The 18,659-nt window shown below is 38.7% G+C and overlaps 1 protein-coding gene across 5 annotated transcripts in view; it reads right to left on the bottom strand.

The window, feature by feature from the left end:
• MPP7 (MAGUK p55 scaffold protein 7) overlaps positions 1–18,659 on the bottom strand; it is a 236,151-nt gene that overhangs the window by 42,009 nt on the left and 175,483 nt on the right. For 3 of the 5 annotated variants that reach the window (XM_056136933.1, XM_056136941.1, XM_056136966.1), the window contains 6 exons: positions 16,398–16,479; positions 15,819–15,904; positions 15,002–15,076; positions 14,531–14,727; positions 13,967–14,031; positions 5,175–5,213 (listed from right to left, as the gene is read on the bottom strand). In XM_056136933.1, coding sequence (XP_055992908.1) covers positions 5,175–5,213; positions 13,967–14,031; positions 14,531–14,727; positions 15,002–15,076; positions 15,819–15,904; positions 16,398–16,479 — 544 coding nt within the window. The remainder of the gene's footprint in view (positions 1–5,174; positions 5,214–13,966; positions 14,032–14,530; positions 14,728–15,001; positions 15,077–15,818; positions 15,905–16,397; positions 16,480–18,659) is intronic. The other 2 variants (XM_056136950.1, XM_056136958.1) reach the window with 1 other exon arrangement.

The raw sequence follows: 18,659 nt of genomic DNA, 5'->3' as shown, positions 1-18,659 counted from the left end.
ACCAAGCATTTAGTACATTCCTATGTAACTTGTAATTATCTGCCTTCACCCCTACTCCCAATATCGCAGCTCTGTGAAAGGCTGGTTGTTAAATCAAAACAATGAGATATCATCTCACACCACAGAGACTGGCACACATTCAAAGAACAAAAGCAACCAGTGCTGGTGTGGATGTAGGGGAAAAGGGACACTCTTTCACTGTTGGTGGGAATGCCCACTAGTCCAGCCTTTCTGGAAAACAGTATGGACAGTTCTTCAAAAACTAGAAATTGAGCTTCCATATGACCCCGCGATACTACTTCTGGGAACATATCCTGAGGATGCAAAAAAGCACAGCAGAAATGACATTCGTACCTATATGTTCATTGCAGCACTGTTCACAATAGGCAAAATCTGGAAACAACCCAAGTGCCCTAGAACGGATGACTGGTTAAAGAAACTTTGGTACATCTGTCACTGTCACTGTACTCCCATTGTTCATCAATTTTGCTTCAGCAGGCCCAGTAACATTGTGAGACTTGTTACTGTGTTTGGCATATCGAATACATCATGGGTAGCTTGCCAGGCTTTGCCATGCAGGCGAGATACTCTCGGTAGCTTGCTGGGTTCTCCAAGAGGGGCGGAGGAATCGAACTCGGGTCGGCCATGTTGGCTGTGTGCAAGGCAAACGCTCTACCTGCTGTGCTATCGCTCCAGGCCTGGTACATCTACACAATACTATGCAGCTGTCAGGAGAGATGAAGTCATGAACTTTGCTTATAAATGGATAGATATGAAGAGTATCGTGCTAAGTGAAATGAGTCAGAAAGAGAGGGACAGACATAGAAGAACTGCACTCATTTGTGGAGTATAAAACAACATAACATGAGGATGTTATGTTATTGGTCCCATGATTCTAACTGGCTGGTGGGGTGGATAGTAGATACATGGGACAGATAGATTGTTCCATAGCTGGAAGCCTGCCTCATGAGCAAAGGGAAGAAGGCAGCTGGAAGAGTGAAGGGATCGCTAAGAAAAAGATGGCTTGATGAATTGGTCGGGATGGGAGATGTGTGCAGAAAGTGGATAAAGGACCAAACATATAACCTCTCAGTGTCTGTATTGCAAACCATAATGCCCATAAGTAGAGAAAGATTGTGGGGAATCATGTCTGCCATGAAGGCAGGGGGAGGGTGGGTAAGGGGGGTATACTGGGCATATTGGTGGTGGGGAATGTGCACTGGTGGAGGGATGGGTCTTTGATCATTGTGTGATAGTAACCCAAACATGAAAGCTTGTAACTATCTCACGATGATTCAATAAAATTTAAAAAAAAAAAAGGCTGCTTATTTTGATCTTTGTTGAAGTTTCAGAATCTAGAATTGCAGGACACAAGAACTACTCAATAAATGTCAGAAAGACAAACAGGTAAGAAAGCTGTAGTTTGTAAGCACAAAAGAGCCTGCTAATCACAGTTTAGGAGGTCGGCTCCTGAGGGAGGGAATGGGTTGAGAAACAAAAAGCAAGAAGACTCCGGGTTTTGTGGTTGCAAGAATTACAATCTAGTCTCACTCTTTTTTTGTTGTTGTTGTTTATTTGACTCTTGACTCTTGACACTGCTTCTTCCAGCTCAATCTTTCTTTCACTGATTCTGTTAATCCTTCACACTGAGAAATCTGGTTTCTAGTAAAGTTGTTTCTTGGATATGATTAGTGATTCCAAGTTGGCAGGATCCAACGGTATTTTACCTGAATTCCTTTTCTTTGAGCTCCCTAAAGAAATCTCTCTTGCTGATCATTTTGCACTTTTTTTTTATGATTCTGCATTTTATGACCAAGTCCTGATTTTATAAAGTTTCCATGTACTGTAGAACCCCTTGTTCTTTTTATAAATTTTGACAAAGAAAAATCTGTGTACCCAAAAAAAAAAATCAGACAAAACTTGCGTGACTTTGAAGATCCGAATTTATCAAGGGACGCAGTATATCCCACACCTGTCACTTGCAAGGCACCAGACTAATAAAGCCCGTGTCCTACAATACTAGTCGCTTTCCACACTGCAGCTTCTGCTTTCATCCTCTTCTACAATTGCAATGTTACCTCCCCCAGTGCGCCTGTCATTTTTTGTCAAACAGCCTCTAACTGCTTTGGGGTGAGATGATCACCCTTCCTCTGAATTAAAGCATTGGGGGACCTTAAATCAGATATTACTTTATGCCACAGTTATTCAAAGACTGTTTATACACATGCCATTAAATTTGCCTAGGATAAGCCCTTTATGTCAGAGAAAGTGGGATTCCTTCTTTCTCTTGGGGACAGATGGAGTGTGCAGAAATGGTGGCCCACCTCTTCATACTGCTCCGCCAACTCTCAGGGGTCTCTCTGGCTGGAGATTTGTTCTGACCAAGGGGTCATTAATGGATTCTATATAAAACAGAGCTTCAAGAGCACCGTCACACTGGGGACCAGTTTTTCTTACTGCTCTCTGGTACCGCGATTTGGGCTGGTTTACTGAAAGGTGAAAACCAGATGAAACAGAACCAAGTTCACCAAGCTTGTGAGCCTTCCCCTCATCAGACCAACCAGACCACATCTAAACCACCAGAATGCAAAAAACCACTAGGTTGACAAAGACCAGGACCACCCCGCCGGCCAGTTAGAATCATGGGACCAAGATGATCCTTGATTTACGGCACTCAAGCTCCTCAGGGCTAAGGATAGGTGTGAATGAGTGTATGGAATATCTGGAATTGTTCAGAACACTGCACTGATCTGAAATGAGTCAAGAACCAAAGATGTTTCCATCACTTTCTGACCATCCCTTACTACACTAAATTTTCTAGTCTAATTATGGCAACACTCTTTATTCCTAAATGGGGTTTGCTATGTAGAAAGAATGAGAGAGGAGCATGTAATAAATGATGCCACACAGGCATTATAGCTCTGCAGAGAGAGATCTGAAACCAGGAGGCATTATCTCACTCTCTTTACATCCTAAGTGAGGTTGGGGGGAGAATCTAAAAACTCTGAGACTTGTTTCCCTTGAGTGGGCTAAATACCACGCATCTCACACTATCAGACATCAAGTATTTCTCAAACACCAATACAACATCTGGCACTAACCAAGAGAAACTGTAACAAACATACGTCACTTAATCACTTAACTTCCCGTTAGTCGGCGATTTGCTTGAGCGGGCGCCAGTAACGTCTCCATTTGTCCCTGTCGCGTGCTAGTGTAGCCCAATGGCATCTGTTTGCTCTGGGAACATGAAGAGCCTCAAACTGATCGTTCATGATCTTGACGAATAAGTCTGACCATCTGGTAGGTGGGCGGCCACATGGTCTTTTGACGTCCCATGGAATCCAGTCAGTAACAGCTCTAGTCCAGCGGTCGTCTTTAAATCTCATTACGTGACCAGCCCATCTGATTTTCGACACCTTGGCAAATGAGACAGCGTCCCTGATTCTTGATCGTCGACGGATGTCAGAACTCCGGATTCTTTCTCTCACTTGAGTGAAACGTGATATTCCAAGCATAGCTCTTTCTATTCTTCTTTGGGAGACCTGAATAGCGTTCTCATCCTGTTTGCGTAGGGCCCAGGTCTCTGAGGCATATGTTAATGCAGGAAGAACAGTGGAATCAAAGAGATGTGCCCGGAGCCAGAGGTTCTTCATCCTCTTAGCTATTTCTTCAACGTTCTTGAAGGCGTTCCAAGCCACTGTCTTCCTCCTGCGCAGCTCGGGTGCCAGGTCATTTGTCATGTTGACTTCTCGACCTAGGTACACATAGCTGTTGCATTCGGAGATGGTCGTTCCATTGAGAGCAAATGGGGCATCAGGAACGAGGCTGTTTCTCATAAACATTGTCTTCGTAAGATTCAGCTGTAGTCCTACCTTTCCACACTCACGGTCAAAGTCGGCCAGCATTTGTGCCGCTTGGCTGATGTTTGGTGTTATTAAAACAATGTCATCAGCAAAGCGGAGATGGTGTAGTTGCCGACCATCTATCTTCACTCCCATTCCTTCCCATTCCAGTCGTCGCATGATGTTTTCGAGGGTGGCACTGAAGAGTTTCGGTGAAATGGTATCACCCTGCCGAACCCCTCTCTTGACATCAATGATTACTTCTTTGTAGAATGGTGAGATCCTGGTAGTGATTCCGCAATAAAGCTCACGGAGGATCTTGATGTATTGGGCTTGAATGCCCTGATTGGCTAGGGCTTCAATGACCGCTTATGTCTCAACAGAATCAAAGGTCTTCTTTAAATCAATGAACGTTAAACAGAGCGGCATCTTGAACTCCCGAGAAACCTCAATGAGTTTGGTTATTGTGTGGATATGGTCGATGGTGCTGAATCCTTTGCGGAACCCGGTTTGCTCGCATGGTTGTCCTTCATCTAGTGTTCTGCCAATCCTATTTAGGATGACTCGAGTGAACAACTTGTAGATGACAGACAATAGGCAGATCGGGCGATAGTTGCCAATGTCATGGATGTCTCCCTTCTTGAACAGTAGTACGGTCCTGCTGGTTTTCCACTGGGACGGAACCTTGCATTCAGACAGGTAGCGAGTGAAGAGCCGAGTCAGTGTATTGATGAGTACTGATGGCAGGTTCTTCAGGTGTTCAGGTCTGACCTTGTCTGGGCCGGGTGCTGTTTGTTTCTTTACCGACGAAATGGCTATCAGCTATCCGTTTTGTATTCGATATGCCAAAACCAGTAACTACAACTCGTCTCATTCACCTGAACAAACATACGTATGAATCTGAAAATAAAGGGGGGGCGCACGCTAATTCTTAGAACACATCACCATATTGATACTTAGGAAGGAACACCCTATTGAGAAGTTTTGAGTAACTCACAGCCAACTGGATAACTGAGAAAACCCAGTCACTGTTAATAAAATTACCCAACACAAATAATATGCATTTTGTACCCCTCCAAAACATATACTGGTTTACAAAAATATCAGTTTGGAAGAGCTTCCTGAAGAATAATCAGAGCACACGAGAAAATCCTGTGTCTAACCCATAAAGCCTGTTTCATATCAAAGCTATCATGCTACTTACCCCTGCCCCCACTCCCCCAGCTATCATAGCATGCTAATGCAAAAGTGCCAAGTGAAGAGAAAACAACTTCATGGTTTTGAAGGAAGCAACAGAAAGAAAGAAGTCCTCTTCCACGACCAATTGCTCACCTATATAGGTTCCACTGTTGTTACCAGCAGAGTCAGCATCTTCTGGATGGAGTGTAAAAGCAAACAGAACAAAAGCCAAGAAATAAAGCAGAAGAGTTAGAAGCCCAGCCAGAGATGCAAAAAAAATGAATTATTTCAAACAATCATGTAAAGCACAGCATAGCACAGCCCCTCACCGTGGCACTCTTAAACATAAAACATTCTGTTTTATATTTAAGTGCAATATATTTTGAAACATGCAATTTTTTTTGCAGCCTTCTTCAGAGGTTCCTTGATACAGATTCAAGAAAAGTATAAAGATATGCCTGAGCCATTTGTACTTTCAATGGTGAAGAAAATTATGACATTTCATCCCCAAAGCAAACTTATTTTTGTAAAACAGGTTTTGATTTGAAAACAGTATTTGTTTGGTTTCAATGGATTGGATAAAAAAGGTCAAGATTAAGAGGCATCTGATCTCTTTGAAAGGGAGCGATTCCAATCATGAATATTTTTGTAACTTTGTAATTCATGGTGATTCGATAAAATCTTTTTTTAATAGGGAAAGATTCTATTTAGGGACATAATAAAAACATAATATTTCCACTTAAAAATGAGATGAAAGCACTTTTAAACAATATGTTATTGTTTATTGGTATTGAGTATTGGATTTTGTACAACTTCAAATTTTGAGTAGTAGATTTACTTTAGGTCTCCAATCTTTACATAAATACACTTCTAAAACAATGTCACAGGTTGTGTAGAAATGAAATAATTGAGAAGATTCTACCCATATCCTTGTTAAAAAAAAATCTGTTGATATCTTTGAATTAACAGTTTTCCTTCTTCATAACCTGCTTTTGAGATTATTGACGGGATTGAAAAAAAAGAAACAGGTACTATTTCAGATTATTTCTTCTATTTCTGCTATATGACACCCCCTAGGTTTTTTTTCCCCTAAAATGAAGCCCAACTTGATTTTGGCTACTAGAATGCTAAGCTGAAGAATGGTCATATGATAATCGCTTATAATTTTTGCTATATTCAATTGAATTCTATACATATGAACACTAGATAAAATTACTAGACTATGCAGGGAAACTTTTATACATGTACCTTTAATTTCCTCTGAGAAGCACAAAGAAAATGAGAAAGGAAAATGATTAAATATACAGAAAATACAGTTGAAGTGGGAAGACACTGCATCCAAGAGGGGTAAAAAAATTCCACCTACCACACTCAACTGTTTCCTCATCTTAGAAAAGCCAAAGGAAAAACAAAAAACAAATGTATTGTAAATTTATTTAAAGAACAGAATTTATGGGGGGAAAACACATTTTAGACTGCATTGGTCTTTCTCTAAACAGACTGCATACACTTTAGCAGTAAAATATCAAAACCCTCAAATAGCTTATTAAATATCCAAATACAAAAAATAACTAGAAAACACCAGGGTTTTTTCTTTAATAATATCTTCACAAAGAGGGCTGTAAACTAATCTGTTCAACACTGAGGATATTGTATAATGAAAACAAAATCATGAGAAGGTCTTAGGGAAAAAATTTTGCCCGTAAAAGACCTAACCGCCTGTCAATATACGCAAGAATATCTTAACAAATATCAACTTATTATACATATGAGATGAGTCCATCAGAATTCTTTATTTTTGTCCAGTTTCTATTATTTGATGTCAGGTATTTAAAAAAAAAATCTGAAACAATTCTAAGTTACTAACAGGCTAGCGATTGAAGAGTTAAGTCTGATTTAGAACATTCCTCTACAGTGGAAGAACCTTTTTTCGTCTTTTAAGAGAAGCAACACTTTACAGATCACTTCTCTGCTACTCCTTTCTCAATGAAAGTCAAAGAAAATACTAGAACAAAGTGTGTACCGATGTTCTTTGACTCTTCAATTACCTATGGATCCAGAGACTATCTTGGAACACTTGAAAACAGGATGGGAAAATCCTAAGAATCACAGAGGGAAGGCTGACCAGAAACAGCATTCTGCTATCTTCAGAGAATGGGAGGGAAAGGGCTCCTGGCGAGCATGAGAAGAGCTCAGTACAGCTGAGCTGAGAGGACTTTTCAAGGCTGCAGGATTGTCACTCTGAGTGGGGCATGTCTGACACACCTGAAATCGAGAAGCTGTGTACATAGGTGTGACACTATTCCCTGGGAAAAGTTAAAATATCCATCTTCGGAACAACTTTTCTATATCTCAAATACCCGCTACTGCAATCTTCCCTCAAACTCTTCAAGAATTCACAGACTATACACCAGATCCCACCCATTAACAAACTCTTCCTTACCTATGTGGTACTGGGTCCCAAGGACAAAATGTTAGAAAGAGTATGGCTTAGAACTTTTCATATGGGGAAAATACAAGCACATACCCTGATGATGATTCTAAAGCACTCTGGTTTACTGAGATGGAAAGTGAGTAATAGCAATTAGAAAAACCTTCATCTCAACTGTCTTGTGATGTATATAATCAGATATGCAACTGACACCTTGGTAAACCTTCATCCTTTGCCACACAAACTGAACTCTGGCATTTCCCAGACTGTATGTGGTTCTCTTCACAAAACCTCAACAATATTTAAAAAATCTTCAACAGTTTTATACATACTTAATGTAATACAAACAAGCTAATTGTTAATTTCTGAATTAACTTTGTATGAACATTATTTATAATACCACGAGGAAAGCTTTCATTTAACTTGAAAAGTTATATTGCAACTTACAGATATAAAGTAATACCTATATAGAGTATTACTATATATATAAAAACATTAGAAAGCTTATGTAAAGTTTTATATATATGTGTTTAAGCATTATATATGTTTATATAGAAAACATTAGTTTCAGAAGTCACAGGTTTTATTATACATTCTATAAATAAAACATTTAAACATTCTCAAAAGTTTGGTGTCCCAAATATACTGCATAGCAATTTCTTTTTACTTATGTATACTTTTTTTTTTTTTTTTGCTTTTTGGATCATACTCGGCAATGCACAGGTGTTACTCCTGCCTCTGCACTCAGGAATTACTCCTGGTATTGCTCAGGGGACCATATGGGATGGCAGCTCCTGTATAAATACTTTTGTGTACTTTAAGTGACAATATTAGATTGTGTACTATTTATTAGTGACAATAAATAGATTGTGTACTTTAAGTGATAATTTTTTTTTTATGTTCTATGTCTGATCAGTTTGTTGTTGTTGTTTAAGACCACGGTGGTTGGGATTTTCATTGGGGGGTGGGGAGGAGGGAAGTGAACATCCAGCTGTGCTCAGGGCTTGTACGGAGGGATCATTCCTGGCAGGCTAGGGGAACCATATGGGGTACCAGGGATTGAAACTGCATCAACTATGTACAAGGCAAGTGGTACTATCTCTCCAGGTCTGGATTTTTATTAATGTTAAGTGACAATATTCTTGTCTTTCAATGAATCTGATTACACCTGTTTGAATGTACACATTTTGGATGCAGTTAAATTTTCCTTATTAGCCCCACAATAAAGGTAAAGGTAAAGGCCCTCCCGTTGATCGTCGATTTGCTCGAGCGGGCCCAGTAACGTCTCCATTGGAGACTTTGTTGTTACTGTGTTTGGCATATTGAATACTCTCGGTAGCTTGCCGGGCTCTCCGAGTGGGGCGGAGGAATCGAACTTGGGTCGGCCATGTTGGCCGCTTGTAAGGCGAATGCCCTACCCGCTGTGCTATCGCTCCAGCCCCACAATAACAATCACTTGTTAAATCCTTGAAAAGGGAAGAATGATTGGGGCCAGAGAGATAGTACAGAGGGTAAAGGTATTTGCCTTGTACATGGCTGACCTGGATTGGATCCCTGGCATTGTATATGGTCCTCTGACACTCTCCAAGAGTGATCCCTGAGCTCAAAACCGGGAGTAAACCCGGAGTACAGCCTGGTATAGATCAATGAAAGAGAAGGGTCTTTTATGTGGGACATAAAGGAACATAATAAGGGAATAACAAGTGTCTAAATACAGCAGACCTGAAGACTGGTCACAGAACTGAGCTTACCATGGGTGAAGGAGGGGAATGGAGGGGCAGAGGAGGGGTGTCAGGGCCCCTGTTGGAGGGTATGGTGTTGGATGCAGGAAATCCTATCAGGAGTTAAGGCAATTGCACGTGTCTAACCCAGGTTTGCTCCCTGGCACGACACACAGTGCCCCCAAGCTGATCAAGAATAATCCCTGAGTGCTGAGTCAGGAGTAAGTCCTGAGCACAGCCCAGTCAGGCCCGAAATGAAAATGTTTTTTTTAAATAAAAATAAAAAGTACTATTAACTGTATTGTAAATCATAGTGCCTAAAACAGAAATATTTTAAAAAGACTTTACCTTCTAGTCTTCAAGTAGTAAATAAACCCTGCATTTTTATTATTCTTTAAGAAATTTTATAAGGGCCGAGAGGTAGTACAGAGGTAAGGTGCTTGAACTGCATGCAGATAAACCCAGCTTGATCCCCAGCATCATGTATGACCCCTCAAGCACCGTTAGGAGTGAACCCTGAGCACAAAGCCAGAAGTAAGCCCTGAGCACACCAGGTGTGGCCCCAACTCAATCCCTTCCCAGTTTTTTTATTAGGAAAAAAGTCTAAAGAAATATTATTCTATTACAGTATTAGAAAAAAATCAAGTATTTATACTTTGGAAACTATGAAAGTAAACACTGTATATAGTTCTATGAAAAATATACTATATGAACAACTGCCTTTTCTAAAGATCATATATATTCAATTTAAATATGAATTACACCCTAATAAAGTTAAATCACTATTTATGCTATTAGACAGTTGCTAGCTACTTAAATTCATAAAACAAATGCTACTTCAAGTAAAGAAATTTATATTTCTATTAAAGAGTAGGTGATATCAAATTTCTTTATATATGCTACCATACTATAAAAATAAACTTTTGGAAGAAAAATCTGAGAACTTTAAATTATATCAACATAAGAATGCAAGATGCCAAATATCTGTCACAAAAACTACTCCTCTATGCTACTTGAGACCTTAGATATGCTCTTATTGACTTGATTTCCAAACCACTGATCCTGAGTCTGTCAGTTATCAAAGAAAGTTCATCAGAGTTCCAGGTTTTGTCTTCTATCTATATGATTCATATAAATTTCTTATATCACACCAGGCAAGAGATGAAAGAAAAAAGATTGCTACTCTAAACTTCTTTATTGAACCATTTCCCAGCAAAGTTTGGTAGTTTTCCAAAATATAGGAGGACAGAGGTGAGGCAATCCTTAAGAGTGTAGAACTCTAATTTCTAACATTTTGGAAAGGTTTAATCTTTTTAAGAGTTCATGTTTTTCACTGTATGGCTGAAACCTGGGCCGGAGCGTTAGCACAGTGGTAGGGCCTTTGCCTTGCACGCAACCAACATGGCCAACCCGAGTTTGATTCCTCCACCCCTCTTGGAGAGCCCGGCAAGCTACCAAGAGTGTCTCGCCCACACGGCAGAGCCTGGTAAGCCACCCGTGATGTATTTGATATGCCAAACAGAGTAACAACAAAGTCTCCAATGGAGACATTACTGGGCCCGCTGGAGCAAATCAATGAACAACGGGAGGACAGTGACAGTGACAGTGGCTGAAACCTAACCATGAACAGCTTTGTAAGGGTCTATCTCACTGTGATTCAAAAAAACACTTTCTTTAAAAAAAGGGTTCATGTTTTTTGTATTTGGTAGTGTTTTACTTAAGAGATTAATATTTTTTATTAAAAGATTTTATTTTAAAAATAAAATTAAAAATATGAAAAGATTTTCAAGATTCTTCTTTTTTCCCTCCATGTGGTACTCCAAGTACCACTAGGAGTGATCCCTGAGTACAAATACACCAATATTCTTCTATTTGTTTCTTTTGGGGGGTCACACCTGGTGATGCTCAGGGCTTACTCCTGGCCCTGCACTCATGAAATCACTCTGGGCTGTGCTCAAGGGACCATAAAGGATGTCTAGAATAGAATCCAGGTAGGCTGTGTGCAAGGCAAGTGCCCCTTGTTCAAGAGCTCCAGCCCCTCCATCAAGATTCTTAAGGGATGGGAGCAACAGTCAAAAAACAACGAATTTCACCCAGAATAAAAAGTTTTGCACAAGGATGCTAGTTTCAAGTCCTAACAAGGTTGACATTAAGCATGACCCTTACTAATATTTACTGAACTCTGGTGCAACAATATCAAGATAATAACACAAGATAATAAGACTCCATTCATTTCGTAACTGAATCCCAAGGGGTCCAGAGCCGTCTTCCATGAACTACTGCTCTATACAAATATTACTTATACTGTACACGATCATGAGCCTGGAGAAAAAATAGCTAATTTACTAACATCGTGACACTCCTCATTTTAAATTTCACACTTAATTTCTTTCAACATTTTAAGTAAAATTTAGTATACAAAAGTATTTGCTGACATGACAATTTTCACAAAACTTTAAACACCAACATGCTGGAATTCTGCCTTTAGAAATTCTACATTAAATCAAATTTTTCTTGCCACCCACCATAATGAATTGCTATTTAAAGAAGTAAAAAAGAAAATCTTGTTAATGTACTGTTTTTCTTCTTAGTATTATTCTATAATTCAGCAAAGGGCATGATAACATGAACATCATATTCCAAATATCTAAGTACTAAATGCTGAGTCCAGGAAGAGATGAGTCAGATGGCCTTTGCAAGATTCAGTTTTATAAAGAATCATTATCAAACACACAGGTTACAAAACAAAGTGCTTTTCGATGCCTTTTAAAATGTTCCAAACCAGAACAGGGATTTATGCACAACCTCTGAGCTCAAGAGTTTAGAAGACAAAATTCAAGGAAATTTCAATTCTTTCAGAATAAAAACCCTAGCTTTCTACTTATATTCATAGAAATATACTTTCTGAACAAGTCATATTTAATCTAGAAAATTTAAGTAATTTGAATAACCTTGACAGGACTGATTTTTATTTTAAAATCAAGAATACTTGCAATTTGGGTAATCTTAATTGAATAATGTCATTGGGTTTATTTTTATTTAAAAATAAAGAGTATCTAAATATGATTAACACACAAGCATCCATTACTGACTCAAAATCTAGTGAACAGGTTGACTTTTCTAAAAAGTATTTAAAAGGCAGAAAGATCTAGCTATCTATCTATAGATATGTAGAGGTATTTATTTATTGTCCAGATTCAAATATTGAGATATGATATTAGTACATAAAAATTACAGAAATTAACCAAATTCATTACAATTAATGTATTCATTCATACTACTCATGCTCTCAGGCTATTCTTTCTTTGTCTCTCTCTCTCTCTCTCTCTCTCTCTCTCTCTCTCTCTCTCTCTCACACACACACACATACACACACACTGAAACCAGTAGTTACGGGAGCAGTACTAAAAAGAATGCTTTGCTTATTCACCAAAAAACCTTCACTCTCACATTAACCTAAAAAAACTTTCAGGTAATGAAACTTCATAATTATGTCACAGTACCCATTTTGAAGATACCCAAGGCTCAACCTAACTTAAGTTGAATTCAGACTCAAATAAAACCATATTTATTCCATTTTAAGTTAATAAATATTTTATCCCCAATGAACCAAGCATCATAGAAATGTACAGATCCTAAATGTAAAAATCCCTCCAAGAGAACGTCAGGTGGATATCTCAAAGGTCCTTTTGGCTGGATGAGTTGTCAGTGAAAATTCATCAAACTTATCAATAATGCAATATTCTGGTTAAGTGTTGAGTTGTCTGATGTCACAATACCTGTGGTTTTCTATGACAAGTGTTTTTTTCCTTCTGCCCAGACTAAGTGGAGCAAGAACAAGCAGGCTTTTGAATCAGTGCTCCACTTTAAGTGTTTGCTCGTTTGTGAGATTTATACTCGACTGCAGTTTGGCTCTCTTAGAATGTAATTCCTGGACTATAAGCCTCTGCAAACTGACAGAAATAACAGGAGATGTGAAAAACTCAACAATACTAAAAACAGATGTCGGTGTAAAATTCAGGGACCACTTATTTGTTCATTTTGCCTTTGAATATACAATTGCTACGCTGAAAACAAAAGGATTCCCTCGACCCCGACCACCACTTAAAAAAAACAACAACAACCACAACAACAAAAAACTGGAACCATGAAACATTTAGGGGAGATGAAGTAGAAAATTTATGTAATGGAAACATGATAGGTGGGAGGGGGAAATTAAAGAGAAGCTGATAGAAGGTTGAAAGGAAAAGAAAGGACCTAAATAAATACACACAATCTTTTTCAGACCTACACTATCTTCTTCCTTATTCTTTCTTTGTAGCCTGATGGTAACTATGAAGGGAAAAGCTCAAGTTGAGAGTTGTCACAATTTCTAGGTAAAAAAATAATTAAGAATGAGAATGGTTGTTGAAGGACAGCTGCTTTTGTTCCAAAGAAAGTGGGAGACTGTCCGCCTTTTTTCACCAAGAAATATTGTACCCAAACTTCTGGCTCAAAGAGAGTTGCATTTTAGGTTACATTTATAGAACATCTAAAATCAGAGATTATACATCACAGTCTTAAGGAGTGGGGGCTTTTGATATTTACCACCAAACACTCCTAATTTTCATACAATTCACAGTAATACATCTATAATGAATGCTTTATTTATTTAGTTCCAGTAAACTAATCATCCAAAATTTATCACTAAATAATAAAATGTCTCATTCTACCACTAACACCTGCTTAATCAAAAATGAACAGTGAAGTTGGGTTTCTTTGCGTTTGTATTAAAAAAAAAAGAAAAAACTTACATGATTTCCTGTTGGAAACTTTCAGAGGTTGAATTAATATTTCTGGCCTTCTCAGTGCCAATCTCCTAGGGGAAGAGAAGGTCAAAATGCCTATCAGTTTTCAGTACAGATCCAAGACTAACATAGCACCAAAATAAGATTTTGTAAAGTCTTAAGAGGAGAAAAAAAAAACCAGAAAGAAAAAAAGTTGGAGGGAAAATGAATACAATACCATTTAAATTAAAAACTCAATTCTTGGATTTTTAACATTTTATACATTATCCTGATTTCCAAAAACATTCTCCCCACCTCCTGCTATCCCCCCGATCAATCTTCATGTGGATACAGCTTCCATTATTAATGTGCTGTTTCCCCAAAGCATTATAACAAAACCTTAAAATGACCTGGGACTGTCACATCAGTTTTGGCCACTCTTCACTAAGACAAAAGAGAAATTCAAACCTGGGGGATAAAGGAGTCTCGGGCAAGGCTTAGTGTTTATTTGATGGCAACTCCCACTGGAATGATATTTTGCAAAGAACGAAAGGTCGGCAGGAATAGCTCCTCTGCCGTGCCAGTGCTCACCTTTCCTGGAAGTGCTTGGAGGGGATCAGGCCTGCGCGGGGGTTGGCATCGCCTTCATGCTTTGCTTGCCACCAGGTTGCATCATCTTGGCTCATAATCTGAAGAATATCTCCCCTTTTGAAGGAAAGCCCGGCTTCCTTACATGGAATGGCTTTATCCTCATTCGGGTCATAGTCAAAGAGGGCTTTGATAAACATCTGGAAGAAAGTTTCATTTAAAGTGAAGGCAAGAAAAGAAAATGCTAGTGGGCCTGCATTCTTCCAACTCTGATTTTAAAATACATTAAAACACACACACACACACACACACACACACACACACACACACAGGCATGAAATTTGTTGGGAAAGAGGATGTCTAGTCATTTTGTCTAATAACAAAACATGAGCCCCCTTTCCTCCCCCAAGCATCACACCCAGAAATAAAAGGGTTTTTGTACTCTTTTGAAAAAGTGTTTTAAGGACTGTTTACCTTGCCTTCTTTAGATGGTGTCTCCTCTTTGATGCTGGGTATAATCTTAAATGTAATGGCTCCCTGAGACTGAGCCTGATAGAAAAGGGGGGGGGGAAGAATTACAAACAATATCTAAAAAGAAGGTTCAAATAGGAAGAAAACTAAATTCATCTAAAATTTATGACCTAGGGGTTTCTGCACTTAGACTGAAAGAAGAGAACTATTTTTGGAAAAATTCCTGTAATCTGAGAAAGCACTAAAGCTTGTCAAAGAAGTTTTTAAAAATATTGACCAGTAAGTCTTCTACCTCCTTCTGTGTACTTCCACACTTTTAAAATGCAATCCACGTATAGTCATTTCAAAACAAAATATGCATGGTGCCTTAAAGCACAGATAACATCTATTTATTATTATTGTTATTGTTATTTTGGTTTTAGGGGGTCACAGCTGTCTGTACTCGGGCCTACTCCTGGCTCAGTGCTCAGGGGCCACCTCCGGCGATGCTCACTGTAAGGACCGTGCAATGCTATGGACTGAACTCAGGCATCAGCATGCAAATTCCTTAAGCCATCTCCTCAGTACTTCCTGCTAAAACCAGTTTTTAATGCTGGAGAAAAAACAAAAAACAACAACAACAACAAAACCACCATCACTATCACTATCACCCTGTTGTTCATCAATTTGCTCGAGTGGGCACCAGTAACGTCTTCAATGCATGCTGGCCATTGAATTCGGGTCTTGAACATGCAGAATATGTGTCTCTGAGGGTGGAGCTATCTAGCCAGCACCTTCATTTTATTTCACTGCAATCTGAAGTGGATTCTTTTCGGCTTACCAAAATCTGAATGATTTCCTCCGGCCTTTTATCCTCGACTGGTATGCCATTCACTTCTCTAAGTTCATCGCCAACATGAATAAGCCCTGACAAAACACAAATTTGATCTCTTAGTGTTTCCTACAAAAAAAAACTGCTACCTGTAATTTCTTGCACGGTCACAGCACTGTCTGACTCCCTTACTACATTTGAAGATTAGAAAGGAGCCTTTGCAATTTCAGGTCTCATCACCTCTATTACAGCAGAAAACCAGTGAATCAACCTCATAATGCTGGGGGGGAAAAAGCCAAACAAAAAATCCATATGCTTTGTCTAGAAATACATTTTTCATCACACAAAATCATTTTAATCTCTTTAAAGAGTAGTTGCTCCTTTCAATAGTACTTTTCGAAAGATAAATACTAAAACAATCAATATACTTCGAAAATTGGTGCAAACTAAGACTGAAGCGTGATATTGGTTTATTTTTTATTTAAATAGGTCCCTCCCTTTCTAAACAAAAAAAATTGTAATATATCAAAAGATTGTTTTCCTTTTAATTACATCCTAATACCACATCACGTGACCTTGAACTCTTACCACTTCTATCGGCAGCGCCTCCTCGCATGATCCGTGCCACAATGATGGCCCCTGTCTGCTCGTCTTTCTTAATAGTAGCTCCCTTTAAGAAAAAAAAAAAGCAGATCTGTGGGTAAATGTATCAGGTAAAGGGAGCAGAAATAAGGCCATTCACCGGGGAAAAATGAAAACGACAATTTTCAAAAAGTAAAGGTGTTAGGGAACACCGTGTCATCTGTTTCTTGGGTCCGCCTATTGAGATCTAGAACTTTTGTGCATTCAGTCTTCAGTACAATTTAACCATTTTTGAAATCTTTAACCTCTTCAACACTCTGAAAAGCATACATATCTTCACCTCAGTTTAAATACCTTGTATTTGAATATTATCTGTCTTAAATCACTTTATGCCTTTTTATACTGGATTTATTTTGTAAGGTAATATTAATTCACATGACTGTATTGTAAGGTACAACAGGTGTTTTTAAAGATAACTAAGCACAGAGAGGAAGATCAAACAAATCAGACACCAAACTCCAGGCCATGTGACTTACCAGTTAAGCGATTCTTCTACTTCACAATAATAGTAAAAGTACTCAGTGATGTAAAAATATAAAAAACTCAAAATTAAGTTATATTCTTTACCCAAGACTAAAACAAACTAATGGGAAAAAAGATCAACTGCTCCAAAGTTTTTATGTACTACAACTGTACCCAGTACAAAGAGAACATTCTGACATAAGGGTATAAAGGAATTTCAAAAAGAATCCAGATACTCATTTACAAATGTTCAGAAGCAAAGGAAATAAATGATGAAGAACAACAGATACCAAATGACTGTTAGACTGCCATTTTGTGATTTTTCCTACCTAAACTGGCAGTGGCTTAGAAAATCACCCTGTACTGCATCACATGGTCTAATAAGAAGCACATTATGTAGAAATGAAAGTGAAATTTTTGTTTGTGTGCCAAGCACATTTTGAGCATTAAAAATATTTTGCATAAAAATACATCAATAAAAAGAATAAGATAAGATAGCCCAGCTATAAACCCACACGTTTGATCCACTGCCAAAGCCAAAATCAAAGAGCATAAGGGTGAAACACCAGTTTTCCAACAAATGGTGATCAAAAAGCTGGGCAACCAGAGACAGAAGAAAAACTGAACCCCTGTTTTCACCAGACACCAAAATGAACCCCAAACCATCAAAGATATGAGTGTCACTAGAAACAATAAGGGTCCTTAAAAAAAAAAAAGTTAGACTGGCATCAGCCTTAGTGATAACTTTTTGGACTTGACAATAAAAGCAAAGGTATTTGAAAAAATAGGAAATCTAGACTGCTAAAAAACTTCTCCATAATAACAAAATGAAATAGTAACCTACCAGTTCGGACAGTTGGGATAAAATATTTTCAAATCATGATAAAGGGTTAATATCCAAAGTAAAGTACTCATATAACTCCATAGCAAACAAAGCAAATAATAAAATTATAAAGGGGCAGAGTACCTGTTATACATACTCAGAAGAGTATCTCAGAGGACCCATATTAGAGAGATCTTTAGATGTCCAGTGGTACAAAGATGTCACCACTAATGGTCAGAAAAATGTAAATCAAAGCCTCAGATATATATGTGTGTATATATATATATATTTATTTAAACAACATGTAACCCAAGTCACTGTCTTCTATGTGTATGTGTGTGCATATATTATTTTTTAATTTTTTAAACAGAGGCCACTCTCAGTAGTGCTTAAGCCCAGCAGTTCTTGGGGGTCATCAGAGCCATACCCAGCTGTGTCACAGTGGGGAAGGCAAGCTTAGCCAGGGACCTAATTCAGGGCCTTTGCATGTTCTCTGGGATGGAGTGATGGCACAGCTAGTAGGGTGTTTACCTTGCACAAGGCTGACCCGGCCAACCCAGGTTCTATTCCTCCACCCCTCTTGGAGAGTCCTGCAAGCTACCAAGAGTATCTCACCCACACGGCAAAGCCTGGCAAACTACCTGTGACATATTCGATAGGCCAAACACAGTAACAACAAGTCTCACAATAGAGACGTTACTGGGCCTGCTTGAGCAAATCGATGAACAATGGGAGGACAGTGCTACAGCGCATGTGCTCTACTACTTATGCCATATCCCAAGCTCCCAAATGTAGAGTTCTTTTACTTTTGGATTTTGGGTCATAGCCAGCAGTGCTCAGTGTTTACGTCCAGTTCTGCACTCAGGAATCACTCCTGGCAATGCCATGCCCCGGGGGTCCATATGGGATGCCTAGGTCGAGTA

This window comes from Sorex fumeus, unplaced genomic scaffold, assembly GCF_029834395.1.
Source record: "Sorex fumeus unplaced genomic scaffold, SorFum_2.1 ptg000007l, whole genome shotgun sequence".
NCBI classification, from domain to species: Eukaryota; Metazoa; Chordata; class Mammalia; order Eulipotyphla; family Soricidae; genus Sorex; species Sorex fumeus.
Note: the sequence above shows the minus strand (reverse complement) of the source record. Positions and strands in the feature narration are given on the sequence as shown.